A 22917-nucleotide genomic window follows, 5' to 3' on the forward strand; every position below is an offset into this window, starting at 1 on the left:
TGAGCCACCTTGGCCCGCTAGCCAGCATGGCCACCTCCTCGAGGACAGTTTTGGAGGACAGCCAGTTCTGTTTTTGGACAGTTGTTATGCAAAGCTTTGCACTTATTTTATTTTTGGTGTAAAAAGCATTCTGGTTACTTGAGGTGCATGCTCGGAAAGCAGGGTGATTGTCAGTGCTAGGATCTGAGATAGGACATAGAACAGAAAAGTCTGAAATACTGAGTATTAACAACTGATCATGCCAATTTGATAGGACAGAAGTTTGGCCTCTGGGATAATGTCAATAATGACATTTATCTAGAAGCGCGCGCACACACACACACACACACACACACACAAACAGCGAACTATCAGTCCGAAAACTGGACTGTGACTTTTGGCTCTGACAACTCCTGAGTGACCTTGGATAGTTGTTTCTGACTTGGGGCAGAAGATTGAGAATTCCTAGTAGGAAAATAATTTTTGGACGTGTGTAGTGATCTGACAAAGGCTTTATTGCCTGCTGTGCATGTAGGAGGATTTAGCTTGACCCCCTTTTCTTTGATTACTGCAGTATATGTAAAAAAAAAAATCACCTGTTATGTCATGCTTGAGGGAGGTATTTCTGTTTCAAGAGCCCCATCGGAAGACTGCAGCGTCAGTCATAGCCGTGTTTCCATCATAGCTGTGTCTCTTTCCTAGGTTTTTGTTGTTGTTGTTGTTTTGTTTTCCAGCCTTCTTGTAATGACTACTTTGGATAGCTGTATTACCATTAATGGTGGATTAGTCCTCCAGATTAGCTTTACAGAGTTGGCAATTCGGAGTCAAATTCCCTTTCTTTCAGGCTTAGAGCAGTTTGATGTTTGGAGCTATTAAGACTGTACTTCACTGACTAAATTCTCACCAGCTAGTGAGAGTACAGTTTTTGTTGGCACTCAGTTGAGGTATGGGCGAGCAGTTAGAAAGAAATTTGAAGGCTTAGTCCCCATTATTAGAGGAATGAGTGATTGAGAGAACAGGCTTCAAAAAAACCAGAAAGAACTTGCTCCCCCTGGAACCACTCAGCACATGAACCCCAAACTGTTTGCTGAGGAACGTGTGGTTCTATGCTGCCCGACCTTCCAAGGGCCTCGAGGTGCACTGGGGGCTCTGCTGAGAGAGCCAGGACAGATAGGAGCAGAAGTGCTGGCAACTGTCGCCTTCGCCTAGGTTTTGTGGGGCAAGAGATGGGTGGGTAGGTTTGGCGGGGGAATGGTAAAGGTGTTCATAAGAACTTTGAGAACAAGTGCCAGGACTAAAGTGTAGTGCCAGCAGATGACATTCTCAATGGAAGTACTCCTAGGACTCAAAATAGTTATGCTATTTTCTTAGGGACACTGTTTCCAAAGTCTAATCTGGTTGTTTTGGTTGTTTGGTTGTTTTGGTTTGTTGCTTCTAAAGGTTTCTACTCTAAAGTTTAGAACTGATTTATCAGAAAATAAAAAAGCTAGGTAAAACAATGTGTCCACTCAAGGCCAAGGGGCTTCTAGGCAGTTATAAAGTGTGTTGTCTGGCATGGTGGTGCACGCCTTTAATCCCAGCATTTGGGAGCCAGGGGCAGGTGGATCTCTTGAGTTTGAGGCCAGCCTGTTCTACAAAGCAAGTTCCTGGATAATTGGGCTACACAGAGAAACCCTGTCTCCAAATACATACATACCACCACCAACCTTCCCCCTCTCCTCCCAAATACCTAGAGTTCCTAGAGAAAGTAACATTTTACTTGACTCTGACAAGGTGTTTGTAGTAGCTCAGAACACTCAGAACACTCAGAACACTTCCCAGCAGGGAACTAGAAACTTGTGGAGTTTGGCACTGGAGGAGAAGGCCCTGGGGAGTGTTCTAGCCCCAGCTCCCAAGCCGAACTACGTCAAGATACAGCAGAACTCTGAAAATACCTGTTTAGAATTTAGATCTGAACATAGCTTCAGCTTCTCAATGGAGTACTGATAAGCTCGTCTCTGCTCTTTATATTGCCTTCAGCTGGAAAAGGACGTTAAAAGCTGTGGTGTCAAAGACAAATAGGTTGCCTGATTTGTGTTTCTGTTGTAATGGAGAACTGAGAAAGTTGCCTAAGAATAACACTTCTGAGTAATGCAAAGACTTAATAAAGATGCCATCCAGTTTGTAGGACGGGCTGATCTTCCAGTTATTCTACGGAGGTCATGCAGATATAATCACTGTTTGTTTGTATCATATCTTTAGTGTGGAAGAAGGATTTGTGGGGGAGAAGAAATATAGATGAACTTTACTAGGAACTGGTCAGGTAGACTGGTAGGGGAAATTGAGGTCCAGGGGCTCTGGACTCTAGGATAAAAAAATGGCACCCAGAAGCCTGTCCCTAAATGTTGAGCATAAGTACATCTTCCACATGGGAACTGCATTCGTGTTTGACGTCAGTGGACTTGTGGTTCTGTGCTCATATTGAGAGCAAGGGGAGCAAGGTGGGCTTTGTTTTTGTTTTGCTTTGTTTTTTGTTTTTGTATTAAAAATAAGTACAATTAATGAGACAAGAAGGTAAGACCCGTGGTCATTACTAATTTAGGAACAAGTGAGTCCGACTGTGCATGAGGAGATTGAGGGAAACCCAGAGAAGGGGTGGGTGATGGAGGGAGGGCAGAGGCCGTCCATGTGCAGATGCTATGCAAGGTTACACTTGGTTCCTGTTAGCAAGGCCGTTCTGGGTCACGACATGACTCCAGACAGTTGTGATCTCACACAGTGAGTGTGATGTGGTGTGCTTTTATGGCTGTTGGGAATTGAGAGAAATCCTAGACTTTGGAAGAAAGTGGACTCACTGGCTCAGTCAGCGCCGAGTCTCCTGGGGTGGAACACTCTAGTCTGGCCGTGGGAACTGCTGTGGCTATAGCACTTATCACACTGAGTGTAAATTTCAGGAACCCTTCCTTCTCTTGCACTAAACATGCCCCTTTGTCATGTGTATCCACAGGACCTAGCACAATGTCTGGCACATCAGATAGTGAATATTAGTTAAACTCTCATTTGGAGACAGTTGGGACAGGATGGAAATTAGAACTGTTCCCGCTGTTTGACTCAAACTGTGATTTTAGAGTAGTACAAATAATATGAACTGGACGGCTGGGAGTGAAGCAGCCTGCAGGAGAGGAGACCTGTGCTTCCCACTTTCATTGTTTTTAGGGCTTTAAAATGAGAGCAAAAATAACTGTGAATGTAGGTAAAAATTGGATTAAAAAACCAAAACCAGGAGATAGCGCAGAGTGAGCAGATGCAGGAACAGCCAGAAAAGATTCAGTTAACAGTTATGGTCGGTAAGAGATGAAGACGTAGACGCGGACAACGTTTCACAACCCGACAAGAACATAGGAAAGGTCACAGCAATATTCTGCTGTGAAGGTTATCTGATTAAAAGTTAGAGCGTGTAAAGAGATTAGATCTGTCTTGGAATGGAGGCTTCACCAGAACAATGCTTGTTTTTCTTTTTGTCAGTGGCTGAGGTGGCAGAACTCCTAGCACTTAGAGAGAATTTGGCAAAAGGAGGATCTTGCGCTCCCTGCCCTGTGCTGTGACTCACTGCAGGTTTCTTACCAGATTTCTGACTGTCCTTTCCTGAGCTGACAGGAGGTGCTAGTGGGGAGGCAGTGGAGGTACAGCTCTCTCTCCCTGTTTTTTGGTTTTGTTTTTAAACCAAGAATTGAATTTTGTATATGAGCTATATACCCAGAACTTTTTCTTTTCTTTTCTTTTCTTTTCTTTTCTTTTCTTTTCTTTTCTTTTCTTTTCTTTTCTTTCTTTCTTTTTCTTTTTTCTTTTTTCTTTTTTCTTTTTTCCCTAGATAAGGTCTTACTATGTAACTTTGGCTATCCTGAAACTCTATGCAGACAAGATTGGCCTTGAACTCACAGAGATTCTACTACCTCCACCTCTTCATTAAAGGCTGTGCCACTCTGTTGGTCTAGATTATTTATTTATTTTGGTTTGGCTTGGTTTGGAGTCAGGGCTTTCTATAGCTTAGGCTGGCAAGCCTCAAACTCTCTTTGTAGCTGAGGGTGACCTTGAACTCCTTATGCCTTGGCCTCCCGAGGGTTGGGTTTACAGGCTGTTCCATGACACACAACCCATCTCTGTTTTTCAATTTTAGTTTTTTTAAAAAATGTAATTTTCAGCACTTGTGAGGCAGAGGTAGGTGGATCTCTAAGTTTGAGGCCAGCCTGGTCTACAAAGTGAGTTCCAGGACAGCCAAGGCTACACAGAAAAACCCTGTCTGGAAAAATAAACAAACAAAAAAAATAATTTTGATGCAACATCCATCTAAGTTACTCAGGCCTTGAACTCACTGCATAGCAGAAAGATCTTTAACCTTATAATCAATCTTTCTTAGTCTTCCAAGTAGCTGAGATTACAGGTTTGAGGCCCCAGGGTCAGCTTGACTTTAAGCTTTTATTAAGAATAGACAGATACTTATTGTGTGGTCATACTTTCCTACAGGTCATATTTCAGTATGAGAAGGAAGCAATTTTTCTCGGGGGATTAGAGACAAATAAGCATACCCTGTTAGCTAGGTCTGAAAGAAAGTCACCACTGTTGACAGCAGAGGGCATTCCTGACAGAAGGAAAACTTAAGCAACCCAACTGCAGAATCGCGTGTTCAAGGCTCCAGGACTGAAGTACTCCCCCCTCCCCTCGCGCCCAGAGACTGCTTTAGGGAGGAAAACTTGGCTACACATTTTAACATTCCAAATCTTTACAGTCATGAAGATTTTAATCAGCAATTCATGGGAATTGGTATAACTAGCTGTGCCTGTGGGTTCTTCATTCAGGGATTCAGCCAAACTTAGATGCAAAATATCTGGAGGGGTGGAGAAATGTCTGGAGTTCTAGATGTAGCTCAGTCGGTAGACAGCCTGCATGCATGCATGAGGCCTTGAGCTTGATCTCTAGCACAGTAAGAACTTGGTGTGGTAGCACACACCTGGGAAGTTGAGAGACAGGAAGGCCAGCAGTTCAAGGCCATCCTTGATTACACAAGAACTTTCAGGCTAGCCTGTGCTGCCTGAGACCCTGCCTCAGAATAAGTGTACTGCCCATGCGCATGCTTAGCATTTCCATTGTGTTAGGTATTGTTAAGTGAGGACATTGGTTATATATAAACGTGTTGTCTTATATAAGGGATTTAAGTATTTACTGAGACCATGGACTCAAAATGCCCCCTCCCCATTCACAACTGAAGCATGACTATCATGAAAATATGTAAATATCTACTATAGTTATGATGGTAATAGACAGCCACATTAAGTAACCTTTACAGAGCAGTGTTTCCCAACCTTCCTAAGCTTCGACCCTTTAATACAGTTCTTCATTTTGTGGTGACCCCAACCATAAAATTATTTCTTTACTACTTCATAACTGTAATTTGGCACTGTTATGAATTGTAATGTGAATATCGGATACACAAGGTATCTGATATGTGACCAGCAGGGTCAAGACCCACGGGTTGAGAACCATTGCTATAGATCATAGCCTGAAGGTGGTTTTAATTCCCATGTCTGCTTGGACGGAGCATCAGTACCCGCAACACTTGTGAGGACTGTGAGGCCCTGCCTGTGGTTAGTCGCAAGGTGTGATGTGGTTGGTGACTTCCCATGGGTTGGGAAAGGCGTGATAGCATTTGTACTACATTTACTTTCAGTTCTGAAACTAGAACAGAACTTCTCTTACTTCCCTTAACTCGGGTCGTTGTTGCCCACTCTGTCTGAGGCTGATCTGTATACCAGATGCTTAATTCTGATGTCTCCCAGTGTGACCTTGTCAGCCGCTAATCAAAGCACTTGATCAACCCTAACATGATATAATTTTAGTCAAGAACTGGCTACTTGACAAACTAACCCCAGTTGCTCAGGCTGAATCCAGGACCTCATTATACTAGGCAAGTATCCCTCCACTGGCCCAGTAGTTGGCATTGTAACATAGCTCATGCAGGTTTATCATGAGGGACTTCTGGGATAGAAAGAAGAGTGCAAAGACCTTTACTGAGGTTTTTGTAACCTTCTTTTCATAGATCTATTTCTTGATTCTATATTCTAGACCTGTAGAATACATGGGAGGGAACTACTTTAGAAGATTCAGACTTAGTTTGGGGTTAGATGATGAACAGCCTGCTCCTCTCTTCCCCTTTTGAGATAGTCATTATGGAGCTGAAGAGGTGACCTCGAACTTATTTCTGAGCCTCCTGCTTCCTCCTCAGAAGTACTAGCACTATAGTGCTGCACCACTGAGCCTGCTGCTTCTTAGATCCGTTATTGTTGTTGTTGTATAGTGTTTGTGGTTTTCCCTTTACCCACTGAGAGCCAGCTCCCCGGGCCTGGGTTTGCCCTTTACCCACTGAGAGCCAGCTCCCCAGGCCGGCTTTTGTGCAATGCTAGGAGTCAAACGCCATGTTTTGAGCAGTCTAGGCGAGCACTGCCAACTGAGCTGGGCCCTCAGCTCAACTCTTTAAGCTTTGTTCAAAAGTTTAAACTTGATAGTTTGAGTAGTTACAATAGGTTTTAAGATGGAAAAATAGCACAGTCTTATACTCATTTCAGAGAGCAGCTCAGGGAAAGTGCTGAGATGTGTTAGGGGCTACAGGCTTTCAGGCATAGGTAGGCGTTGCTTTGTGGCCAAGCCATTTCTTATGGAAGCAGCTCTCCTGAGCAGTGACTGACTTAGCAGCCTGGAGCCAGCAGCATAGCGCACTGTGGGGTCAAAGCACTGGGACTAACTGTCCAGCTTCACTGAAGCTACTGCACACAGCTCTAATCTTCTGGTCCTTGGCTTGTGACTTGGTTGTCAGGGAAAATGTTTTCCAGGAGTTGAGCATCATTTTGTATCTCTTTGTGTGTTAAGGAAATTAGAAAGTATATTTACAGCAGAGGCTGAGCAGAGTCCTCAGCCCCTAATTTCTTGCAATGCTCAATAAGTCTATTCCACCTCAGTGTCCTTTTTAAAGAGTTTTGGAAAAAAAAAAAAAAAAAAAAAAACCTGTGGCAGGCTTCGCATCTGTAATCCTCCTGCCTCGGTCTTCAGTCGCCGGAATTTGAGAATCTGCTGCTCCTCTGCTCTTTCTAGCCATGGTTCCCAATGATTACTTAGTTTTTTCCAGTTGTTGTTTTTATTATTAATATTTTTTGGTGCTGGCGATTAAACTGAAGGCTTTGGGTATGCTCGGCAAGGACTCTACCATGGAACTACACACTGAACCTTCTTAATAAAATTTTAAGTCTTTTCATCCCTATGCTCTGGGCTTTACTTTTTCTTAGGCTTCTGTCTTTGTGTATTCTTTTCTATTTTTAAGCCCTTTGGGTTTTGGGGTGTGTGTGTACGTGAACAGATGCATGAGTAACGTGTACGGATGCACACGTGTGGTACGTGTACACACAACTGAGTGATGTGGAAGCTGAGGGTTTTTCGTTAATGTTAGGTTCCTTCCTTAATCGCTTTGCAATTTTTTGTTGTCCTTTCTTCGAGACAGGGTTTCTCTGTGTGGCCCTGGCTGTCCTAGAACTCACTCTGTAGAATAAGCTGTCTTGAACTCACAGGGATCTACTTGTTTTGCTTCCTGCTTGCTGAGTGGTGGGATTAAGGGAGTGTGCCACCACCATCTGGTATGCTCTTTACCTTATTTTCTGAGACAAGGTCTCTTCCTGAACCTGAAGCCAGTTGATTTAAGTCCAGCCAGCTGGAGCTCCCTGCTCTGTCCCACATCCTGTGCATCAGGACTGCAGAGCCCTGCATGCTCACCCACTCCTCTTGTGGTTGGGGTCCTCATGCTTGTACAGCACAGGCCCTGCTCACGGAGCCGTCTCCCCAGGCCTTCTGAGCTCCTCAACTACATCGCTCTTTAGACATTTAAGTGTTGGCTCCCACTCCTGCCTGTTTTGCCAGCTTAGTTTTTCAACAGCCTCTTATCTGTAGCACAAGTAGTTTTGCTATCTCTGTTAAAGGCTAAACTTTAAAAGAGAATGCTGTTTTTCACACAGGTACCAAAGGAGTGTATGTCACAGACTGTGTGGTCTAACTCATTAATTGATGAGAAAACCTATGAGATACTGACATCATTCAACAGAGAAAAGCTGAAATATTGCTGATGTGCTGATAAGGTAGTATTCAGTTGCCTCTCACTGGATACAGTTTCCTTACTGAGAACACAAATTATTAGCATTATTACCAGGTTTTCACAAGTTACTACTGTCTTGGCATTTTAAAGAGGTTATTCGTAAACAAAGCACATCTCTCCAAAGTAGTAAATAAACAAGCCCTGGGGGCTCCCAAGAGTACAAGTATACCCAGTCATTTTCCCTTCCCATTTCCCTAATCTCCAGGCTTGCTCCCTAGTCCTTCATTCTTACGGGGGTCACATATTATATATAATTAGAAGCTTCAATATCATGTTCAGTACCTCCTTAGATTTGTTTGTTTGTTTGTTTCGGTTGGTTTTTATTTTTATTTTAGACAGGTTCTCTCAACACAGCCTGGCCTTGGCTCTCCTGGAACTCACTGTGTAGTCCAGGCTAGCCTCAAGCTCACAGACATCCATCAGCCTCTGCCTCTTGAGTGCTGGGATCAAAGTGTATGCCATTATACTGGGCTCCTTTGATTGTTTTATACCCTTTAACTACAAGTCCTCCATGTTCTACTTAATCACTAAAAGCTATTCCTTATTGATTTTTTTTGCATTTTTTCAGACTATTGCAGCAGAAATGTCTTGAAAATAACCAGCTATACTTCTTGCAGTTGTCCTCATACTGTGAAACATTTCACTTTTGAGCATCAGAGACAATAACTAACTCTAGTCTTGCTTTCTAGTTCTTTACTACTGCTTCCTAAATATCCTCATTGCTCCACTGTTCAGAGCTTCCGTACCTTAGCTCTTGGTTCTAATGCTTGCAACAGGTTCCAACACTTCTTACCCACTTTAAAAGACCCAGTTCTTACCTCGCTTCATCTCTTCTGTGAACCTCACTGCCTGTGGACCTGGGCAGAGTTCCTCAGTTCTTTGGTAGCATAAAATTGTGCTTTTTGTTTGCTAGATTCGTCTAAAAGGGGGACTCTTGAGGCTAAGGCTGTATCTTGCTTGTGTTTTCATCTCCCCTGTGTCTAACCCAGGGCTAATCCCTTGTGTTATGATTTGCAGAAGAGGAAGATTAAAAGCTCAGGTGGAGTACACACCTATACCATTAGCTGAGACAGAAAGAACAGGCTTGGGTTTGAGCTTGTCAAGTCGTAGCTGTTTATGTCACATTTAGAATATGCTCAAGACTGTTGAGAGTAGGAGAAGCCAGGGAAAGTAGATGTGTCACTTACACATCGGCTGTTGGATCATGGACTCTGTAGAGACATTAGAATGAGGTAAGATAGGTAAGACAGGTAAGATAGTTGCACTTGTGACTGACTAGGGGACAGGGAACAGGAAAGAACATAAAACTGATAGCAGTTAAGTTTTTTAATCCTTAGCAGATGTAATGACCTGGAAAAAAATGTAAGGGAACAAGTTTAATTTTTGAAGCATCATCGTGTGTGTGTGTGTGTGTGTGTGTGTGTGTGTGTGTGTGTGTTTGTGTGTTAGTGAGCACACATGCGTGTGTGTTAATAAGATTACTATGTATTTTGAAGAATGAACAAAATCTAATTACATTTACATATATTCTCAATTCCTGTCCTTTACCATCAGAAAATGCTTTCCCCATTCTGTATAGTAGAACATTTTGATGTAAAACTGTCTGCAGTATCTTACATTGCAATTCATGTTGATTGAAAGAAAGCAGTGCATACCTCATTTTAAGCCGAGGACGTCATGGTTTGCTGGGGCGGGGGCGGTCATTTTCGAGAGAGGAGGAAGGCTTGGTGCTGCTCGGCTTGTGGGTTGCCTTTGCTCGCTTTTGATCTAGATATCGGTGGTTGTATTCCAGTCCTCCTGCATATGCCCAAGAGGATTGGGGATGGATGGACACCAGCAGAAGCACCACTTACCTCTAGACATTAGAAGCCAGGAATGTATTGCCCTGCTTGTCGAGGCTCAGGACAGGAAGAAACAAGTATAAGTTTTGATTTTGGAAAGAAGTTGGAATCTCCTGACCCTGGGACCTTAAGATCCACAATATTGCTGAAAGAAAAAGTACTACCTTATTGAAAGGTAAGATATTAAACTGTTCGACATGTTTTAGCCACATTAGCGTACTTTCATAAACTGTAAATTCAAGCAGTCACTCCTGTCAAGCTGACATTTTGTGATGTAACACTCATCCAGCCTTGCTGGTGAGCTGCAGACCTGTGTGGCTGGAGAAAGATGTAGAAGGAGGAGACCTTAAAACACCTCTCTCTGCTTTGAAATGACACACTGACTGCCAGGCACTGAGCTAGGCCCTGGGTCTATAGAGATTAATGAACACCCTACCACTTCCCTCCTAAGAAATTCCCACTCAAGGATAAGAAACCCTAATGACTACAATGTGATAAGTGCTATAATAAATAGGAACTCGGTGTAATGGAGTGTTCCCGGGGTGAGGGAGGGTAACTCAGCAGTGGAGCACATGCCTAGCATGCTCAACTGCCTAGCATGCTCAACAGCCTGGCTTTCGTCCTCATCACCACAGAAAGCTGTTTGAGGCAGCAGCACTCATGACTTTCAGTAGCTCATAAGGCTAACAAAAGGAATAAGCTTTAATTTAGAGAGTGTTAAATGTTCAGACATGAGAAAACACATGGCATTGGAAGAGTGTACCAAAACCAGAAATTGCTGTCTGTCTGCTGTGGTAAGAGCTGGGTAGGTGAGTTGGGACTGGTGTGGAGCCTTGTTGCATGCCAAGGAAATTTAAATCTGACCGCGAAGAAACATTCATATGAGAAACCTAGGAACCTCGTTTCTAAGATGTTTTATAGGGGAAAGCTATTACATTAATAATGTACCTTAGTTCTCTAGTATGGTCCCCTAAAAGAAAGATAAGCCTTCTTGTTCTGTCTTTGCCTATTTGTTCTTGTTAGCTGTGTGTCTTAAACTTTGTAGGTTACTGAAAAATAGGATTTTTACCCCTGTCTATTGAGAGAACTTTGTACCAACTTTCAATATTTTTTAAATTGCATGAATGCTTTCACTCAAATATTATTTTCATTTTGTAGAAGAACAAAAAGGCTTTGCAGCGAGAGTTAAGTAAGATGAATAAATGATACAGAGATGAATAAATGATACAGCTCGGAGGTGGCCAGCGCTTGGCTCTCTAAAACCAGACAGGCACATGCAGTTGTGGTACCCCTTAGAGAAAGACACCATCCTAAGACAAGTTAGTTTTGGCCCTGTGACCTTTTCTAGTGTTGTGTAGTGTCAGGCCTTAGGAAGCTCGGAATAGACCTGGGGAGAGGTGGACACTAGGTGAGCATGGTCACTGCTGGAGCTTTGGCCACCACGCTCTCAGGAGTCCAGTACCTGGAGTCATAAGAAGATGGTGACACTGGGGAAGGTCTGGATGTAATGCTTTAGCAAGAGTGGCATCTGTGTTCCATTGAATGTGAGCGTCACTTAGAGAGGAGGAGAAAGAAGAGTGAATAGCCATACACATTGGTGTCCATATACCAGGTTTCAAAGACCTTGCTCTATGCTTCAACTAGGAGTGCAACAACCCAACAGCTGGACAGAGGGCTCTGGAGACTGTTGGCAGAGGGTGGCTGGAATCCGATTTCAGTGTGGCATTTAGTTTCAAAATGACATGAATCTAGTTGGAGCACAGAGTTCTTGCTTGGATGCAGTTCAGAAAGTAGGTCAGCATTGGAAACTTGGGTTAAAATCACGTTTCAGGCCTAATGGGGACATTTCTATAAAATTAGCCACCAGAACCAAAAACATGGTGGGAGAAGAGGGAAATTCTATAAAGATATCTTAAAGAATCAAGTGAGACCCCTCAAGAGTTGTGCTCAGAGCTGCCTGTGTGACTGCTGTAGAGATGGCCCCTTCCTAGGTTAGGAGCTGCGGCTTGGTAAGGAATAGTCCCTTGATGGCAGAGCCTGCCATGAGAAAGCCCTTTGACATGAGAATGTACATGCGTGAATTTGAAGACTTCGTCAGCCTGATCCCACTCTTGCTTATACGTAACAGACAGTTCTTATCCTGGCCCTCCACATGGTGTCGGACAGCATTTAAAGGTACCTGTGACTACGCAATACTAGCGTTCCTACACTAGCGAGACTTAAAATATTTTAAGTGTGAAAAATGTGGGATAACTTTTATTGAGCACTCTTACTAAAGTTCAGAGGTTTAAAAAAAGATTTATTTAATATATTTGAGTGCTCTAGAAGAGGGCACCAGACTTCATTATAGTTACAACCCATCATGGTTGTGAGCCACCATGTGGTTGCTGGGAATTGAACTCAGGACCCCTGGAAGAGCAGGCAGTGTTCTTAACCACTGAGCCATCTCCCCAGCCATAAGTTCAGAGGGTGTTTGTTTGTTTGTTTTATAGAAAATAACACATGATGATTTTAGTAAACACAGGGAAGATTTTATCATTAGCCAACTTGTTATTTTAATTATAAGAAGATAGATATTGCAGGACTCAAAAGGAGACAAGCCCTAAACAGACCCAGGGCATTTGCCCACAGTAACAAGGCACTCAGTACCGCTTGATGGGATGAGCAGTTTAAACTAGAAGGGCACCTCTCAGGTTCTTATCATTATTTTGCAATGGTTTCTATTACACACCATATAGAAAACTTTGAAAAGACTTTGACTTTGTCTTAGTCTTTACCATTTTTGTAAAATGGGACAAGTTGAAAATTAGGTTTCTTTTGAGATAAAACTGAATCTTATCCAAGGTAGCTCAATAGAGTGTTTATCTGTTAGATACTGACTACATAAGAAAATTTTAAGTGTTTACTGTGATGGGAGATGCTGAGGGAATTGGAAGTGCTTGCTCTGTGTAAGCATGAGGCCCTGAGGTAAGATGCCCAGAGCCCACATAAGCAGGCTGTGGTGCTGTGTGCCTGTAAGCCCAGGCTTCAGGCTTCTCCCACTGTAGAAGGAAGTGAGATGGAAGGGAGAGATGGAAGAATCCTGCAAGCATGCAGGTCATCGAGCTTGGTGCACACAGCAGCGAACAGGAAGAGTCTGTCTCAAACAAGGTGGCAAGTAAGGACTGCCCCTGGATGTTGTCCTCTGATGGCCACACCTGCTGTGGCACTCACATGCCTCTACTCACACACACACAAACTTGTGTACATGCAAACCCACGCACATCATAAACAAACAAAAAGAAATACATGCATCCCTAAAATATTTCAGAATTCTTTGGTCAGAATCTATATGAATAAGAGAGATAGGTTACCTTATCTATGAGGTGGCTCTGTCACTGTTTTATGATAGTAAGTACTACACATCTTCAAGGGGATTGTGCAGTGTCCTCTGATAGCAGAGCAGCCATGGGAAAGATTAAGACAGGCGGTATCTTTTTTACAAAGAAAGAATGAAGCTCAGAGAAAGGCCACACATCTAGACTTTGACCTTTGTGTTATCTCAGAGATGTCTCAGTGTTCTAGAGATGGTTAGGTACAGACTAGCTTTACCTGTTTTTTGCTATCTTAATCATTGCTTTCAGCAGAAAACTTTCTAGGCAAAGCTGGAACTTGATTGAATATAAATAGTAGTAGATGAGCCATATTTTCTTTCTGTGGTTTATGAATAAGTGTCAGAATGTCCTGAAGTTACAGGAACTTTGCATTGTATTATAGTGTTAGCTGAAGGTAATTTGTTGTTAAAATGTTGAGTTTTCCAAGAATACTAATAATTCTAAAGAATTTGGGGAATGCTTTTATTCTGTCTTTATATCTAACATAAGGTTGGTATACATGCCTCTAAGAGTATTGGAAAGTTTTTTGACTTGATATTTTATTAAAGTTAACAGATTACAGACTGAGGCTCTTAATGAAATACCATGTAACGTCACATCTTCTTCACTTCCCAGGATGAAGAAACACGGAAGGATTATGACTACATGCTGGATCACCCAGAAGAATACTATAGCCATTACTACCACTACTACAGCAGGCGCCTGGCCCCAAAAGTGGACGTTAGGGTGGTGATTTTGGTCAGTGTGTGTGCCATTTCAATGTTTCAGGTGTGTATTCGTGAATATATATAGTTCTGTGTGTAAATATATTTTTGTTGCCTAGTGCCATTAAATCTGTATTATAAATATACTTTGTAAATTGGTTTCCAGTTGAGATTTGTTTTTTTTAGGATTTTTTAATTGTACATATTCATTATGCATTGTGCTGTATCACATGATGCGTCTCTTCACACACGTGTGTTACACATGCGCACACCCTCTCCAAGGCCCCTGCAGGAGAGGCTTTGTCATCAGGGAGTCTAAGGAACTAGTGGTGACTAGTCTACCAGTTGTTTTTCTATTGCTGTGATAAAATACCAGAACAAAAATAACTTGGAGAAGGAAGAATTAGCTGTGGCCTACAGTTCCAGAGGGAGTCCCTCACAGTGAGGAGGCATGGTAGCAGGTGGCCCGAGGAGGAAGCCGGCTGATGACTTTCACCACAGTTCATCATGGCAAAGTGGAGCGAGGCTACACACTCTCAAAGCCCACCCGCAGGCTTGCACTTACTCTAGTACAGCTCCACACCTGTTTCAGACCCTCCCAAACAGGGCCATCAAACACTTGAAGTTACAGGGACAATTTCCATTCAAACCGCCTCAAATATTGCATACTATAAAACAAACAAGAAACATTTTTTCTCTTCTCCCTCCTAAGAGTATTTGGCTACCACATAACAGCCAGATCATATCATCACCTTTATAGACTTTTCAGTGATTTCTCATAAACTTGGGAAAAGTTAAGAACACCTTGACCATGGCCTAATAAGGCTGGCTTCCCATTGATTGATGCTAGCGGTGCTTGCCTTCATTAGCATTCCCAAACATCGCACGGTCCTGCATCCCCGGAGGAGCCGCTGCTCACATTCAAGGAGATAGAGGAACTCTTGGTGTGGTTCTAAACTACCACAGAGTCTGAGTTCAGCTTGGAGTGATGTCTTGAGCTAGCCACGCCTATCGTGTGCTCGTCTGGAGGGAGAGGGCTCCTCAGGAAGAAAACAGTCAGCAACTTTGAGAACTACTTTTAGTTTTGAAAAGGCTTTATTCTTATGCGTATCTGTGTTTGCCTGCACGTATGCAGGTGTGTGTAACCACCAGTGTGCCTAGTGTCTGTGGAGCCCAGAAGAGGGTGTCATATTTCCTGCAGTTGGAGTTACAGGCGGTTGTATGTATCCGTTTGGGCTTCTTATGTGTCTGCCTCAGTTCCCGAATCATGACACGGAGACTTATGAGTTATTAATGCCTAGGCTTGCTCCCTAACAAGCTCCTAAGTGGGTTAATCCATTTATACTATCGCATGGCTGCAGCATGGCTGCTTCCCTCTCCTCGGTTTCATACGTCCAACTTTCTCTGAGTCTGGGTGTTGAATCTTCCAATTCTGGCTATCTCCCAGAGTTCCAATCTCTCTCGGAACTCCACTTTCTGCTTCCTGCCTTTTGCTAATAGGCCATCAGCTTTTTATTGACAGGTGTTACTTCCACTCAGTACACGAGACATTCTCCCTATAGTTGTGTGAGCTGGAAAACAAACGGAGGTGTTCTGCAAGGAGATAATGTGTTCTTAATCTTTGAGCTTTCTCTCTAGCCCTGGAGATTGCTTCTCTAGGTTAACTGCTAGAAACAATTTTCGGTTTATATAAGAAAAATTCTTATTAAACACCGAGGTGGTATATTTCAACTACTAGCATTTGTAGAAGTATTGCCCTCCTCTTCTTCCTGCTGTTTCTGGTAGATCCCAGGGTGTTACTCGTGTGGGAACTGAACCATGTGTGTGCTGTATGAGAGCCAAATGCATAGAGTTCAAATATACCTGAGTCTTTGTTTTAGAATATGGTAAGCATTCCTGTCAGACGTGTAGATGGCTTAAGAAAGAGAAAAAGTAATAGTTTCCTGAGACCACACCCTGTCCAGTTTTAAACCAATGTCTTCCTAGCTATTATGCAGTTTAGTCTTCCTCTGGCAGGCAAAGGGAAGGGAGGTGTTTTACTAATGAAGATCTTCCAGGTCACTGCTGTTACTGGTTTTCTGAGATAGGTTCTTTCTACCTTGCCTTGGTTGGTCTCCAGCTCCTGATCCCCCTGCCTCCCGCCAAGGGCTGGGGCTCGAACAGGAGACAGCACACCTGTCTGAGGTTCCCGCTTTCCGTCGGCTGGGTTTCTTGGGGCATTCACAGGGATTTCTGTTGTGGCTTTCTTTTGATGAGCTTTGCTAGTAAAGTGACTTATTTTTATTTATTTTATGTTCTAGTATTTCAGCTGGTGGAATAGCTACAATAAAGCAATCAGCTACCTAGCCACAGTGCCCAAGTACCGCATCCAGGCAACAGAAATCGCCAAGGAGCAGGGACTGCTCAAAAAAGCCAAAGAAAAAGGGAAAAACAAGAAGTCCAAAGAAGAAATCCGTGATGAGGAGGAGAACATCATAAAGAACATTATAAAAAGTAAAATAGACATAAAGGGGGGCTACCAGAAACCCCAAGTTCGGGACCTCCTCTTGTTTCAGGTCATCCTCGCCCCTGTTCACCTGTGCTCTTATATAGCCTGGTATTGTAGGTGGATCTATAACTTTAACATCAAAGGCAAAGAGTACGGGGAGGAAGAGAGACTTTACATTATCCGGAAGTCTATGAAGATGTCCCAGTCTCAGTTTGACAGCCTGGAGGACCATCAGAAAGAAATGTTTCTCAAGCGGGAGCTTTGGATAAAGGAGAATTATGAGGTGAGTGCCAGTGGCTGCCCCCAACACATGCTCTCTGCCACACTGCAGGTCCATAGTGTCACTTCAGAAGTCCCAGAGTTCAAAGATGACTGCAGCTCCTACTTTTATTGAAAAAGTGGCTGTGTTTTATAGTGGGACAATGGGTATTTAACTTAAATTTGTTTTTTTGCTTTTTCTTTTCTAAAGCAGTACTTAAAACATACTAATCAGCTAATCTTGGTGAAAAACTAAGAGTAATCTGTCAGATTGTAGTGCAGTGCCTGTGCACGGAATCTAACTGTCAGATTGCAGTGCAGTGCCTGTGCACGGGATCTAACTGTCAGATTGTAGTGCAGTGGCCTGTGCACAGGATCTAACTGTCAGGTTGCAGTGCAGTGCCTGTGCACGGGATCTAACTGTCAGATTGCAGTGCAGTGGCCTGTGCACAGGATCTAACTGTCAGGTTGCAGTGCAGTGCCTGTGCACGGGATCTAACTGTCAGGTTGCAGTGCAGTGGCCTGTGCACGGGATCTAACTGTCAGGTTGCAGTGCAGTGGCCTGTGCACAGGCGGTTTTGGTGATTTCTGTTCTTTGCACTAATTAAAATTTTCCTTTCCAAAAAGGAAAACAGAAAAAGAAGGGGAAAAAAAATAAATTTTGTTAAAATAGAATCTTCTGAATAGTACTGTCACATTTTGGAATGTTATTTGCTTTCAGTTCAAAACAAGTTATTGTAATGTCTTTAAACCTGGGCCATTTTATCATTAAGTATTATTTTTTATATTATCAGCTACAGAAGTTATTCAGAGGAGCTCAGCTATCTAGCCACAGTGCTGAAGGCTCCAGCAATTGCAGTGGCCTGTATTACGGAGACAGTGGTTGGCTAATGTAAGAATGTAAGCATTGAGCTCACGAAAGATTCTCCAGCAATTTAAGAAACATTAGGTGTTGTGTTCTTTTGTAGTCAGCTTCATTTTGTATGTAATGTTCAAGATAGGTTTTTATTGAGAACAAAATTAGTAGAAATTGTCAGATGTTTAGCAAGTAAATATATTCCTGTATATAAATTACCTAAAAATGGGAGGTAATGTACAATAATTTAGCTCTTAATACTATTTGAAGGGATGGGTAGCTCTTGGTCAGGTCCCTGCCTCACAGACATGACGGCTTCAGCTTGGGCTCTCAGAAACCGCATGAATTTGGTGAAGACAAGTAGATCCTGGGTGCTCATTGTCCAGCCAGCCAGCCAGCCAAATCCATGAGCTCTGGGCTCAGTGAGAGAGCCTGTTTTAAAGGCTGATGATGGCTGAAGGGCTGATGGAAAAAAGTCTTATCACCTCTGCTTGCTCCACGTGCTCATAAGCACACACATGATCACCACCATCCACACGTGCACACACAACCACAGCACTTTGAAAGATTTTTATTATAAACCCTGACTTTTCATCATCATTGTATTGGGCTGAATTATTATATTATGAGGTTTTTATTGGTCATCACTTACAATATTTGAAAGCAGTAATTTTTTAAAATGTGGCTATAAAACTGACTGTAAGAAGTTTTTTGGTTGACTAAAGCTTTAAGAAATAATTGATTCTTAACCTATGTGATTTATACAACTTTTTTTTGATAACTTTAGAGAAAAAAATACCTAATAATTATCTTTGAAAAGTAGATTTAAATTCAGTTTGGAGGCAAATATATATATATAAGGCCAATTTGTTCCTTGGTTAGGGAAAAAAATTGTTAATCCAGGCCAGGTCCAAGGATGGTATTTGCCTGTGTATAATCCTAGACATTAGAAGGGCTGAGACAGAGGATTATTAATTCAAAGCTAGTCAGAATTACTCAGCAAGCTCCAGGCCAGCCTGGGCTACATTGCAAGACCCCATCACAAAAACAAAACAGAAGTGGTAGCTCTTGTTTTTCTCACTCTGGATATTCAAGTACTTACTTTAGTGTTTGAGTCAGTCTCCAGGAAGCAGAGCAACACGCTCACCTCCAGGTTTCTCTCTGTATCATAAAGTCATTTCGTGTTGTGTATGCTCACAGGTCTACAAGCAGGAACAAGAGGAAGAATTAAAGAAAAAATTGGCAAATGACCCTCGGTGGAAGCGCTACCGCAGGTGGATGAAGAATGAAGGGCCTGGACGGCTGACCTTTGTGGACGACTGAAGAAGCTGAGGTGCTGCTGTGCCACACTCTAATTGTGACGACACTTGCATAGCAGTTACTTGGGAAACACGCCTGCTGCTCTCAGCAGTAGCTAACGTTCAAAACATATGATTAAACAGAATAATGTAGAAATTTCTACTTTCCCTTAAAACTTTATACAGAAGACATTTATGATGGTTCAATTTTTATAATCTATTTGTGGATTTTGTTTAAAAAGATTTCACATGGGGACTTATTAGTTGCCATTTAAAATTTTTATATGTTTAGTTAAATTTGACATGAAATTTATTAGATACCATTTAAAACTTCTGTGTGAAGTGTTTCTTCTTCAAGAGTGTTTGCTTATGTTCTCATAATGCTAATTTTCCTCCTTTCCTGGTCTCCAGTTTTACAAAACAACAACAGAATAATGACAACAGCACTTGATCAGATTATTGTGTCTTTCTGGACACAGTTTCTCCAGGAGAACCATTCAGTAACATATTGTCCTTACTGTAGTCCTTACAGGTTTGAGCCTACTCAACGTATTCTCTAGGAGAGTATTCTAGAACCTCTGCACTTCCTGCCCAGTGATTCTACTCTTGATAAGATCAGAAACTCTCCAGGAGAGTGGGTTACATCATGTCCTTGTGGGATGTTTTCAATTACAGTCTCATTATAGGACTAACTTTTCTCAAACATTTCTGCAGAGGGGACCTTGTAAAAAGGTCTTTTATACCACCAACTTGCTGCTTCCCTCCCTCCCTCCCTCCCTCCCTCCCTCCCTCCCTCCCTCCCTCCCTCCCTCCCTCCCTCCCTCCCTCCCTGCATTACTTGTGTGATTAAACTGTAATGCACATGAGGGTCTTATGTGCATTTGCACTAGAAAGAAGACAGGCAATGCTATGCTGCTGTCATCCTCTAGGGAATAAGTGTGTCTTTATACTTATGGAAGTGAACGGAAATGGCAGAATGGCTGAGTCAAACCTGATACTCTACCAAAGTACCATATACACTCATATACAGTGCTCTGTTCAAGATCTACCCTACTGCTTCATATTAATAAAATGGTTGTGATGCATCATGCTGCCTGGTAGGCTATGTAAAGATTAACATAATGCTTTTGTAGCATATACTTTTAAAAGATTAGTGTAGCATAATAGCTATGAAGGATTTCTTTTTTTTTCTTTCTCTCTCTCTTTTTTTTTTTTTTCTTTTTTGGTTTTTTGAAGCAGGGTTTCTCTGTGTAGCCCTGGCTGTCCTGGAACTCACTCTGTAGACCAGGCTGGCTTCGAACTCAGAAATTCATCTGCCTCTGCCTCCGGAGTGCTGGGATTAAAGGCGTGCGCCACCACGCCCGGCTGAAGGATTTATTTCAGCCCAGGGACTGGGTAGCTTGGTTGATAAAGTGCTTCCTTGCAAACAGTGGGGACTGACTTTGCAGCCCTCCCCACGCACATACCATCTCATGTAAAATATGCCAGGCAATGGTGGCCTGCTCATACTGAACCTGTCTTAGAAATCAAGGTGGAGAGCACCTGAAAATGACAATCAAGCCTGTCTTCTGGTCCCCACATACACCCACACACTTGTGTATCTGCACACACACACATACACACACACACACACAAGCACACAGAGCTCAGTCTAGATTACGTGCATGAGTCTACCCTTGCCAATTAGCCAAAAGACTTAAGATCAGTTATTCTAATGTGATTGAATAATTTCAATTGATAATTACAAGAATAGAAGTTGACCAGGCTGTCAGTAGGACTCTTTGTAGCTCTGTGCTTCTGAAATACTATAATTTTTAGAGTTCTGTAAACTGTAGTTGGAAATGTTTGTGTGTTCATTCTTCTTTTTTTCTTTTCTTTTTTTTGAGGCAGGGTTTCTCTGTGTAGCCCTGGCTGTTCTGGAACTCACTTTGTAGACCAGGCTGACCTCGGTGTTCATTATTCTTTAGGGTTGTGGAGAATCAGCGTTAGCACCTGTCACTCATTATTATCTAAGAACAAATTTATGTCATAAGGAACAGAAAGAGATACCAGTACTAGTGTATCTCACCATTTTCCAAACATCTCTGATTGTTTGTATTTTTCTGGTACTCTGACAAACACCATGCCAGGAAGCAGTAGGTAGAGGGAAGGACTTCTGTGGCTTACAGTTGCAGGTTACAGTCCATCATTCTGGTGAAAGGCTAAAGCTCAAACACCTCGTAATATCATACCCACAAGAGTAAGGAAAGAATATATGTATCTTTGCCTCTCGTGTTGTTCAGCATTTCCTTGCTAGGGAATGGTACTGCTGGCTGGGGCTTCCTACATCAATTATCAAGGCGATCCCTCAGACATACCCACAGGCCAACCTCAGTGAGGTTCTGTTCACAGTTAGTTTGAAGTCATCAGCTTGACAGTAAAGACTGACTAGCACACCTCTTCATAAGGAGAAGAGAGAGATGTTCAGCCAGTGAAGACTCAGACTATCTTTGGATATTCTTTTGTCTGTCTTTTTTTATTTCTGTATTCTATTTCTAGAATTGTCCACTGAGGGCTGCTTATGTGAGAGCTTGGGCACAGTCATTGCATGAATCAAGGTGGACTCTACAGAAAGATGGAGGGTTTTCCCCTCCCCTCTGTTCACTGTGCTTCAAATTCCCAGGATGAAGGAAAGAAAGGCCGTTGCTTACAGTAATCACTGTACTTCACTGCACTCTTCCACCAAAATGAAATCTCTTCGTTTTAGAGACACCCAAGAAGACTTGAGGCCCTTACAGCCCTGTTAGTGCAGGGAGGAGGGGGTGGGGCTGTCTGAGCATGGCTGTTCATTGCTGCCTGTTTTTCATCGATTCGTGTAATTGAAGTCTTCAAAATACCTTGTGGGTTTTATTCATATAAATGCCTTCCTTACAGTTTGCTATTAGTCCTTTCTTCATTGGTGTGTAATGAATTCTCCAGTTTCTATAAGTTGCATTCCTTCATGGATCAATAAGATCAACATAGTAAAACTGGCTATCCCACCAAAAGCAATCCACAGGTTCAAGGTAATCCTCATCAAAATTCTAACACAATTCTTTACAGACCTTGAAAGACAATACTCAGTTTCATATGAAAAAACAAACAACCCAGGATAGCTAAAGCAATCCTAAGCAGTAACAGAACTTCTTGAGGTATCACCATGCCTGATTTCAGGCACCAGTACAGAGCTATAGTAATAAAAACTGCATGGTACTGGCATAAAATAGGCATTGATTAACAGACACGTTAATCAATGGAATCGAATTGAAGACCTAGGCATAAATCCATACCTATGGACACCTTGTTTTTGGTAAAGAAGCCAGAAAGAGACAGTGGGGGTGGGGGACAGCACCTTTAACAAATGGTGCTGGTTCAACAGGATGTTTGCATGTAGAAAAATGCAAATAGGTCCCTATTTTCACCCTGCACTGAAGTGCAAGTGGGTCAAAGATAACATAAAACCAGATACATTGAACTGATAGAAGAGAAAGTGAGGATTGCATATTCTTACAGGAGACAGCTTCATTAACAGAACATTGATAGCACAGGCACCAAGGTCCACAATTAATAAATGGGACCTTATGGAACTGAAAAGCTTTTGTAAGGCAAAGGACACTGTCAATAGGACAAAACAGCAGCCTGCAAAATGGGAAAAGATCTTCACCAACCCTATATCTTAAAGAGGACTAATATCCAAGCTATATTAAGAAGTCAAGAGACCAGACATTAACAAACCAAATAAAATAAAAATGAGGTACAAATCTAAACAGAATCCTCAACAGGAATCTCAAGTGGCTGAGAAACATTCAGCATCCTTGGGCATCAGGGAAATGCAAATCAAAACTACTCAGATTCCATCTTAAATCTGTCAGAAGGCAAAGATCAAAACCACAGAGTGGCAGCTCATGTTGGAAGGATGTGGAACAAGGGG

General features: G+C 42.4%; 1 protein-coding gene across 3 annotated transcripts in view; it reads left to right on the top strand.

The window, feature by feature from the left end:
* Dnajc25 (DnaJ heat shock protein family (Hsp40) member C25) overlaps positions 1–21883 on the top strand; it is a 30775-nt gene extending 8892 nt beyond the window's left edge. For 2 of the 3 annotated variants that reach the window (XM_006538276.4, XM_006538275.4), the window contains 4 exons: positions 9942–10165; positions 13980–14132; positions 16369–16839; positions 18871–21883. In XM_006538276.4, the coding sequence (XP_006538339.1) occupies positions 14010–14132; positions 16369–16839; positions 18871–18993 (717 nt within the window). In that variant the 5' untranslated portion in view covers positions 9942–10165; positions 13980–14009 and the 3' untranslated portion in view covers positions 18994–21883. The remainder of the gene's footprint in view (positions 1–9941; positions 10166–13979; positions 14133–16368; positions 16840–18870) is intronic. The other variant, NM_001033165.3, reaches the window with a different exon arrangement.
* The last annotated feature ends 1034 nt before the right edge of the window (positions 21884–22917 follow it).

This window comes from Mus musculus, chromosome 4, assembly GCF_000001635.26.
Source record: "Mus musculus strain C57BL/6J chromosome 4, GRCm38.p6 C57BL/6J".
Taxonomy (NCBI): domain Eukaryota; kingdom Metazoa; phylum Chordata; class Mammalia; order Rodentia; family Muridae; genus Mus; species Mus musculus.